Source organism: Rhinoderma darwinii, chromosome 3 (genome assembly GCF_050947455.1).
Source record: "Rhinoderma darwinii isolate aRhiDar2 chromosome 3, aRhiDar2.hap1, whole genome shotgun sequence".
Taxonomy (NCBI): domain Eukaryota; kingdom Metazoa; phylum Chordata; class Amphibia; order Anura; family Rhinodermatidae; genus Rhinoderma; species Rhinoderma darwinii.
This window is the reverse complement of record NC_134689.1, coordinates 320,206,163-320,217,032: the sequence shown is the minus strand read 5'-3', so window position 1 is coordinate 320,217,032 and position 10,870 is coordinate 320,206,163. Positions and strand designations below refer to the sequence as shown.

The window sequence follows — 10,870 nt, the reverse complement described above, 5'->3', positions numbered from 1 at the left end:
TCCATAGGAATGCATTAGGCTAGAGCCATTTATCTCACTACAAAAAAAATCTGTGATAAATCGCTATCCATAGGAATGCATTGAGTACCTTGAAAATCTCTTCAAAATTTCTCCTTAAAAGTGTGTAGCTCTGAAATCCCAGCATGTAACGATTTAAAAAAAAAAAAAAGTCGCTTGACTTGAACGATTTTGAAAACATTTTCAAGATTCTCAATGCATTCCTATGGACAGCGATTTATCGCTCACTATAAAAAAATCAAATCTTGACTAGTCCCAGCCTTAGGTCAGGATCACACACACTGTGTTGATGCAGATTTTGTCCTCTTCTTTAAGAACAACCCCTTTAGACATTAAGCACACATCCAGGGCCCTTTATGCGGCCGCAAATCCCGCAACTAAATTGTATGCGGAAATTCCACAGTGTAAGGCCTCATTTACACGAGCGTGTGCGTTTTGCGCACGTAAAAAACGCAGCGGCGTGCGCAAAAGGCACTTGACAGCTCCGTGTGTCATCCGTGTATGATGCGCGGCAGCGTGATTTTCGCGCAGCCGCCATCATAGAGATGAGGCTAGCCGACGTCAGTCACTGTCCATGGTGCTGAAAGCGTTAACTGATCGGCAGTAACTCTTTCAGCACCCTCGACAGTGCATTCCGATCACCATATCGAGTAACCTCTTTTTTTTTTTTTTTAAAGAACGTACTTACCGAGAACTTCCCGGCCGTTGCCTTGGTGACGCGTCCTTGGTGACGCGCCTCTCTTGACATCTGGCCCCACCTCCCTGGATGACGCGGCAGTCCATGTGACCGCTGCAGCCTGTGCTTTGCTTGTGATTGGCTGCAGCTGTCACTTGGACTGAATTGTCATCCCGGGAGGTCAGACTGGAGGAAGAAGCCGGGAGTCATCGGTAAGTCAGAACTTTTTTTTTTTTTTACACGTTCACTTATATTGGAATCGGAAGTCACTGTCCAGGGTGCTGAACCAGTTTAACTCTTTCAACACCCTGCACAGTGACTGTCTCCTGCCGGGTTCGGTCAAAACGAGTTCGGCCGAACCCGGTAAAGTTCGGTTCGGTCATCTGTAAGACACTCCGTTCGGATGTTGGTAAACAGAAAAGCACGTGGTGCTTTTCTGTTTACATTCAGTTTGACAGCTCTTGCGCGAATCACGCAGTTCGCACGGAAGTGCTTCCGTGCGACCTTCGTGGTTTTCACGCACCCATTGACTTCAATGGGTGCCTGATGCGCGAAAAACGCAGATTTATAGAACATGTCGTGAGTTTTTTTCAGCGCACTCACGCTGAGCAAAACTCACGGACTGTCTGCATGCCCCCATAGAGTAATATAGGTGCGTACGACACGCGTGAAAAGCACACGCGTATATTACGCTCGTGTAAATGAGGCCTAAATGTTAATAAATTGACCTGCAGTGCAGAATTGAATCCCGCAGCATGTCAATTTATGCTGCGTTTCATCACGTGACCGCTGCAGCCAATCACAGGCTGCAGTGTCACATTGCCTGCAATGCCATCGTAGGAGAGAATAGCCATCGCGCAGAGAAGACAGAAGGGGTAAGCATGAGCGATTTCTTCCGCAGCGGAAATTCAGTTAGAAAAACCTGTACCGCGGGTTCTAGGTCGGACACGCTGTGTGGTTTTTACACAGCGTATCAGACCCGTGGGAACCCGGCCTAAAGGTCGTCCTCTGAAGCCAATAAATCTAGGCTGCTGGTGTAATTGCCTCCATTTTTTCTGGTCTACAAGAAGTTCACAATGTTCAAAAGATGACACAGTCCAGGATGAAGTGCACAATAAAAGCCATTATATTTACTTTAGTGAATGCAGAATACAAATATTTTACAATCTCTATTCTTTACATATTCAACAGAAGTCACAAGTATATCCATTATATATAGTAAAGATAAAATAACACACCCATGAAGTCAATTCTGACAAGTATTTTGAAGGGAACTTGTCAGCAATTTTGAGGCCTCAAAATTGCTGAGCGTGATATAGGGAAGGGCAATTTAAATATGCCTTATTTTCACATACATGCAAATTGCATGAATGAGAAACTAACGTTGGAGTCCCCTAGCGCGGAGGTCGAAAGGGCCACTCTCCTTGCTCTGACGACCCTAGCGGGCAATCAGGTGAACGCTAGAGCTGTCAGAGGGGTGGGGCTTGCAGCGTGTAGTGCAGGTGCACTTCCACATCAAAACCTGGCTTAGTGGCACTTGCGATCGGTGCCCCAGGGGAATTACACATATTTGCTCTGTCAGCAGCTTTGGGTCCTAAAAACTGTTGACAGGTTCCCTTTTATTCCCTTTTCCTTAGTGACTGCGACAAAGTCCAGCTTTTGTCGCCATTTAGATTATAATCAGCAAACCCCAGACAACAAATTAGTGACAAGATCACTGTACATGAAGATTTGCTTTGTGATTTACTTAAGTCTGGATGTCATTAAATGGTTTCCCAGCCGTGTTAGATTGTTAAAAACATTTTTTTATTTTTTTTAAAAATCCACGTTTACGATGTATATCTTGTGTGCAGATATGGGACATGTCAGTCAAAAATATTTAACAAGGAAATGTAGTTGGAGGAAATGTCAGGTTATTTGATGCCACAGTACACCACAGCTGGCATTGAAAAGATGTGCTGCATAGTAATCGCTGGCAATCTATGGGTGTACAGCTGAAGTAAAAACGTATTCTCAATTAACAGGTAAATAGTAATGGAAACAAAACCCTGAATATGGACATATGACAGAAGAAACTAGATAAATCTCTGGATGTACGGATGCAGGAGCAACGCTATTAGGCCAGTTTCACATGGGCGTATTATGACTGTTTGTATGGACCCAAAACCTGGATTTCCTATGGTTCAACGGAACAGAAAGGTTTACTGGGCATTAAAATGTGGCCATATAATGACGGTCTGAAACTGGCCTTAGAAGTATTTTAAAGAGGACCTGTCACTAGGTAATATAAGTTGAACTGGTTAACTGACCTGAATAGCACGGTCTCCCTGATTCCAGCGCTTTTATTTTTCCTGTACCCCCCTTCCAGAGATACGGCCCACTGTTGTGTTGTTTCCCTAAATGCTAATTTGCTGTAGTTAGCCAACCGGGTGGAGCTAGCTTCCCTGCCTCTGATTCTGACCAATCAGCGTGAGGCAGCTTGTAGGTGTTCACGTCCTGTTGGCTAACTATAGCTAATTAGCATATTAGGGAGTCAATATAACAGCAGGTCTGGAAGGAGAGAGTTCAGGGGAAAAAGAAAATCAGTGCTAGAATCAGGAAAGACAGCGCTATTCAGGTCAGTAAACCAGTTCAACTTATAGGACCTAGTGACAGGTTCTCTTTACAAAAAATAAGAAAAATATTTGAGTCACCAATCTGATCTAGTGATGGAGCTGTGTGACTTCTATGACCACGTCCATATACTGGGAGTCAATATTAGAAAGATTCATTATCAAATGCTATAAAACAAGTTAAAACTTTTTTCTTTTTAGTTACAGTGGGCAAAGATGCGCTAATTATTTCACCAGAAGTGGGTTTATGGTGACAAAAACATCTGTTCCATTGAATTTCAATGTGATGGATCGATTTCAAATATATTTTAAGCAGCTATGGCTACAAACTATTGCATCCATAGGCTATTTGGACTTTAACCAATTTTTTTTAATGGTCCAATAAATCTATTTCACGCTGCATTCTGTCAAAATGACACGTCATCGCTGTAGGCTGGGTGTACAGACGGGGGGACCAGGGAACCGTTGCCACGGGAATGCCTGGGGAGGCGAGTATAGTGGTTTTATTTTAAATTATTTTAAGCTATATGGAGCTGCAGATTCAATAGGGAGTATCAGCAAAATATCCACACCGAAGGTCAATTTCTGCATAGAAAATTTCCACAGTATGTTGGTGAGATTTGTTCAAATCTCATCCACTTTGCTGCTATTGTATTCTGCTATGGAAAATCCGCAGCAAATTTGCTAATGTGAACATAACCTAATAGTAACACATTCAGAACAGTGGTCTGGGATGTTAAATGCAACAAGCGGTGTTCTATGATTGATAATGTTATCCAACATGAAGATCTACACTACCAATGTATATGAATGAACATGGAGACATCTCACCACCATGTAAAAATGGATTAAAAAAAAAACAAACAACAAAACATTTCAGTAGAAAAAGTTGATTAGAATTTGCCTCACGGCATTAACCTTTGCATTTGCCTCAGATATTAAAGATGTATACAACTGACACAATGGGGAGACGTGTAGTCCCACAACAGCTGGAGAACAACTGGATACCAGATCAATATAGAAACATAATTTAACAGATTGTAAAGCGATATTAGTGTATTCATTCCACAATACATTAGTATCCTCTATTGGCATACAGACATACACAAGGGATCTGTGGAATAATCAGCATACAAACCAGATACAATTCTATGCCCACACTCAAAACATGCAATTTAGGCTCCATTCACACCACGTTCATGGGCTACGTGAGAAGTATGCATTTGGGTAGGAAAAAAAACAACTTATACTGTGATGTGTGTGTGTGTGTGTGTGTGTGTGTGTATATTATATACACACACACACAAAATGTAGGTTAGAGTATCCTTTTGGCCTGCTTGACATGCCAGTTGCATACGGTTTTTAACGATTTGCTGCGCTTTTTACGGCAATTGGATCCCAAAGAGAAAAACCACGGTATAAGTTGTTTTTTTTTCTATAGGAGTCAAAAGCAGACATATTCAACTGTATAGGCATACAGCAGCATACATCTGGTTAATACGTTCTGTGGCACTCTTCCAGCCTGCACACGTGTTGCCCAAACTTAGTGTGAATAGAGCCTTACTGCCCACAGTATTCCAACATGGAGGATTGTATAGGAACAAGTAATATGCCTTTTATATATAAATTGAACTCCACAATTCTCCTGCATTTCTCTCAGCCCTACTGGTGAATGTAAAATAATGTCATTGTACCAGATGTGGTGGCGCCCATCGTTTTATACTGAATACATTGTATGAAGTAGTAGGCTTGACATAATGAAACGTGAAGCTTTCACTTCAATACGGTTTGATCTGTAGCCCGTAGAAGCAGCTCATTGGTGGGTAGGTCACTGCTCGGAGCAGTACGGTTAAACAGGAATCATCTGCATAGGACAAGAATACAGTCAGCTCAGCCATTTTCTTAAGGCACACAAGATAATAGACAGTAAAAGGGGAAAAAGTCTCACTGCGTATAATTACACTCACGAGAAAAGAGTGACGAGTCCATCACATAACATCCCCTATACAAATAAAAGACATATTCTTCACCACGGTCGTTCTCAGACACTTCTTACACAGCAATGTGGCAAATCATCCCACCCCATGAAATAAACCCAGGGAACACTTTAAAAATAATAATAACGACCCTGTGTTGCTGCATTGGGGCAGTCCAAACAGTAAACCTATGCTTGTTAGGGTGGAAGGATGCAATCTGAGAGGAGTCCTTCCTTTCTTATCCTATCAAACAACAAGTTGCATTACTTCCAAACCATTTAGTCATCAGTCAGGCCATAGCTTTCACTTATACACACAATAAGGAGAAGACCAATCATGGACGAGGCCTAATAATGAGGTTCTGATATTTGGGATATCTAGATTCCTGATTTATTTTAAAAAAAAACGACGAGCAAAAAAAAAACCCCAAGAACTTAAATCCCAACACAATCTGTTCCTTGAACTCTATGGCATGTTCTCATTTTTTTCACGGCCTTTGTTGAAGGTGGTCTCAGTCAGCAAACCAGCTCAACTTTCTTTCATGGGGCGGTCCAGCTTAACGTGCTCCACTTTAACTACAATTCCCATGATTCTTTGCGAAGCATCATCATCCTCTCTCCCCTCAATGTAGTTCACTCCACCAAGACGCATGAAGGGGGCCGGCTTGTGAGGAGAAGCCTAACCCCATTTATCACCCAACCTCTGCCGTGTGTCCACGGGAAAGCAGTTTACTTCTTGCAGAAGCCGGTGTCAGCACGCATAAAAACAGCTAAACTTCTGGGTCCAGACGTTCTATGTGAGATGTCTACAGCCGATCGCAGCCAAAGGTATAATGTGCCTAGCTGAACGCTTTGCGACTATGGTGGTCTCAGCTCCTGAATCCCCACCGATCAAAATTTCTTATATATCTCTAGGACATATCAAAAAGTTACTCTTTAACTGAATATTAAAGGACTTTACCTGTACATCTACTCTAACCCCCTCTTGTGTAATCTTTTGATCATACGGGGGAAACATTTCATACGCTAGTAATAATCCCATGACCTGCAGTATGTTTATATGGTTTGATAATCTTCTTTGTTAATACGCCATGTTAATTATTAGTACTACAGTATAACATAAGAAATTGATGTTCTGCTTGGGGCCAAGAAAACTACAATACAAAAGACAGGTGTTGAACCTCCAAATATATCTGCAGTAGACATCAACTGTGAAGTGGTCACTTTTAGCATAAGTTGCACAACAGCATTTTTAGAACTTCTTAGAGGAAGGTAAAGGATATTTTTTTCTTCATTACACTTTGGGATACTTTAGGTTTAATGTTTTTTGCAATCTGTGAGTTTGTGGGGGGGGGGCCCCCCTGTGCGGCTATTGCATACCCCCTTCAGATAACAAAACCCCGTGCACTTTCAAATTTCCCAGTTACACTGGTGAACAAGGTATATTTATATGGTTACACTGGTTTTTCTAGAACTTATATTAAATTTGCCACATTGCTGCTAATGGAGCATCAGTGAACTAATTTATAGATCTAAAAAAAAAAAAAGTATAATAAACCACAGCACTGTGAATAGCACAAAAACAAAGTCTTCTACAACTCTCAGGAAAGATAGGAGTTGTGCGGTAACAGTACTAGCAAAGGGGAATACAGCATATCTGACAAAATTACACATTACACACTGAATACTCTTCTACAAAGATATTGCCTTTTGCTCTTCAAGTTGGCAGCAGTCCGATTGTTATATATTTCATTTGGTGAACATACAATACATTGGTACTTACACCCTGTGGTGAAATATTTAGGGTGCTATATACAAATAACAAGTTTGGCTCAAAGTTTAATTTACACATACAATTATATGTATAGCATGGCTTGTTTCTCTCTCTGTAGTTGTTGCATTATTATTTATCTTATTTTTACCAGTAAAAGCAAAAAAACTATAAAAATCATGAAATAACCGTTTAGAGCTATAGTCTACAAAAGAAGCTCAAACATACAGCTTTGGTTTATATAAATAATTCATTGCAGAACATGTTCAAAAGTATAGAACTTTATATATATAGTCATTAATTCATAATGGTATTGGTTTATTTTTTTCCTTAATATAAAATATACACAAGCTAAAATCACTTATCTATCTGTTCCTCAAGGTATCAATGTAAAAAGAAATGCTCTGAAACATATCCCAATTATAACTTAATATATTACTTTTTAATGCCTCCAGAAGGCTTATAGATCTTTAAAAAAAAAAAAAAAATTCTCATGCTTGCCCTCCTCCCCCTGTATTGGTTTATTATGGAAGTCACACACTTTAGAAGTTGAACCCCCGTTCTCATCCCTGGTAGTTACTTTTTGTGTTGCACGTGCAAAAATAGAGATTGTGTGGCTTAAGCCCTTCATGTAATCCTTTTGTGAGGGGGATCTAGGCATGGTTGTGAGGGGTAAAACATTGTCATATACAGTATTGCTTTCTTTAGTTTCCTGCTTTTCATTCCTGCTACAAAGCCACATCTAACTCATCTGGGCCAAAACCACAAACTGCTTTGCTATTTAATTTTTTTCCTCCGGACCCCGTTTAATAAGAGTCGTCTGAGGCGGTAAAGGGTCTCACAACATGGCACTGCACTACAGGGAGAAGCGTCTCACTACCCCCAACCCTGTCTAACACCCCTTTACTATTGCAGTCTCACTGTGGTATAGTACTGGACACACAAGTTTTTGTTTTTCTCCAGAAAAGTTTTTTTTTTTTTCCAAACTCCACGTGCCACATAGCCAGATAAAGTTGTAGGTCTGTGTACAGTCATTGCAGCAGGTACCTGATTGATTTGTGAGAAACACAAGCGAGCTCACAGAAACACGCAAAAGATGGCCCTTGTGCGTGTGTGACATACTTCTTTCTCTCTATATGTATATATATAGATTTGCTTATATATAAGAGTTCTGTAGCCTCTGGAAAAGTTTTGTGATATGCTGGCGACTCTGCCGCAGGAGAGGGAAAGCGGACTATGTCACCCAGGCATCCATTCTCATGCGCTTCATGGAGGGACTGTCCCTATCCTCATTATTGGAATTCCGTCCCATACCGACGGGTGAGTGGAAATCGTTCCTGACATCCTCTCGGTCACTACCATCGTATGAACTGCTTGAGCTGCTTAGGCTGTCCACAGGTGATCGCCCCATTTCTAGACGGGCCTGATGTTGATGATGATGATGATGATGCTGCTGAGTGAATCCAGAGGACGTGACTCTGTCCCGGGGAGGGGATATTGGCTCTGACTTTATGTGGATATTTTGGTTTGTATTGATGGATAAGTTTGAACCCTGAGATAATTGCCCACCGGCCCTGTGGAGAGAAAATAGAGAGACTAGTTATATAAACCGCCACTGAACAGGCCCCCAGATATAATATAATATGAAATATATTCACATACAGCAAAAGTAATGAAAAATCCCTACAGATAATAAACCTTTATTACATTTCACAAATGTGATTTTGTGATGCTCCAATTGGTCATGGTGGAAAGTATAGAAATGTCACACAAATGTCCAACTCTTACTGTTCTACTGTAATACAATCCTTTAATATATTATTTTATTTCAGTAGAGAATGGAATTTTTCAATGTCTTAAGGCCTATGAAACAATACTGAAATTATTTTCGGTGTAACCTCAAAGTAATAAAGCACCAGGAGGGAGATAACAAGTCTAAATGAAAGATACTCCACTGGAAATTATTTCTGAAAAATAGGATCAATAACAATGATTGAGATGGGGAATGGACTGGACGGTTTACAGATCAAGGTTAAATCTGGAGAGTATGACCATGATCGAAGCGGGCTTTTCTCGATCATTTATTGCCATATTAACCAGACTTTAGTAAAGTTTTGGTGTGTTATGTGTGCCTACTTTGTCTAACTCAAATGAGAGCCCAAATAGCAACCCCGTGACCAGGACGGGCAGCACAAGCAGCCTATATTTAGTAAACTAGTATAATATAATGGGGCATGTGGATTTATCTGGTATCAGATAGCTCACACATTAGTGTCGGAGGGAGAGTTTCTTGTATACATCTGGTCCTATGGTTTACAGGGCTGAGCACAACATGTAGTCATCATTATATAGTTAAAATAGTTTGTTCTTTTTCTAAATTAGGTCCAGTTTACATTAGGTTTGAACATCCAGTTAGGACTTATGAGCCATGTACGTTATTTATTTTTTTAAATACAAACATAAGTTTCTAAAAAACATTACACTTTTCTGTCCTGTAGAAGTGCTGTCTTCCACATTTGTATGTCCTGTTAGAAAACAAAAACCAGTATGTCTCAACAGGATGCAAAAACATGTGAACCCAGCAGTACTCCGAGATAAATCAGTGTAGTCGAAGGTTGGGAAATGACTCGATTATTCCAGAGGACCTTGCCAAACTGATAGGGGTTAACTATATATTGCTGTATTTTGTTTATAAGGGGCTGCCTGATGGTCCATCATGTCTCCTGTCAGGGGAAATATTGATCAGCTCATATTGAAATTTGGAAAATGGGGCTAATAGCTGCTGGAAATTTGTTAATTTGGCTTATGAATATCATCTATGACCAGCTTAAAGTGGTTCGTTCAAATATTTATGCTGCTCTGTCTGAGGGCAGCATAAAGAAGTGACAGACATGCTGATTTCAGCGTGCTATCACTTATTAATGTGAAGTCGTTTAGGGGTATCTAGAATTTATACTCGTGGTGCGCAGCCAGTGCCGCAAGTATGAGTGCAAGTATATTCATATATTCACACTCCCCCCCCCCCCGCCACTGATGGACCATTTTCTTCCTTTTGTTGTGCATAGGGAGCGGCCGGAAGGCGAGGGAGTGTGAATATATGAATATACTTGCACTCATACTTGCGGCCCTGGCCGCACACCGCGAGTATAAACCAGGACGGGATGTCTATTCAGAATCCTGACACTTCGCTAACGTTTGTGTGTCATTTACAGCACAGCACATTGAGATCACGCTGGGCTGTCATTTACAGCGTAATCTCGCGAGATTATGCTTGCTGTGCTGTAAATGACACACAAACGTTACCGAAATGTTAAGATTCTGAATAGACATCGCCTGTATATTCACTGTCAGGACACTGCAGTAACGTGTATATTCACTGTCAGGACACTGCAGTAACTATACTGTGTGTGTATGTGGCTGCACATAGTGATATAGCTATATCGCTATGTGCTGTGTAAATGAATGGAAAGAAGTGTATGACGCTGATTGGTCAGCGTCATACACTTCTCTCCACAACGCCCACTTGGTCAAAAAGTAACACACGCCCAGTTGGGCATTAAGAAACTCTTAGCATAAAGCTAAAATAGGTCATAACTTGGTGAAAATAGATAGATTTTCTAAATAAAAACACTGCTGTAATCTACATTACAGCGCCGATCACATTATGTAGAAGATAGGGCACTTATAATGTGGTGACACAGCCTCTTTAACATTAACTAAAAAGCGATGGCACGCTTCAGTTAGCGTGTCACTTCTTTATGCTGCCCTCATACAGGGTTACATAAATATCTGTCTGATCTGCTTTAAAAGACATTCCA

At 40.8% G+C, this 10,870-nt stretch overlaps 1 protein-coding gene across 8 annotated transcripts in view; it reads right to left on the bottom strand.

The window, feature by feature from the left end:
• Nucleotides 1–2,012: 2,012 nt before the first annotated feature.
• Nucleotides 2,013–10,870, bottom strand: part of MEF2A (myocyte enhancer factor 2A) — a 141,767-nt gene continuing 132,909 nt past the window's right edge. For all 8 annotated transcript variants that reach the window (XM_075858243.1, XM_075858237.1, XM_075858239.1 and 5 more), the window contains one exon: nucleotides 2,013–8,626. In XM_075858243.1, coding sequence (XP_075714358.1) covers nucleotides 8,287–8,626 — 340 coding nt within the window. In that variant the 3' untranslated portion in view covers nucleotides 2,013–8,286. The remainder of the gene's footprint in view (nucleotides 8,627–10,870) is intronic.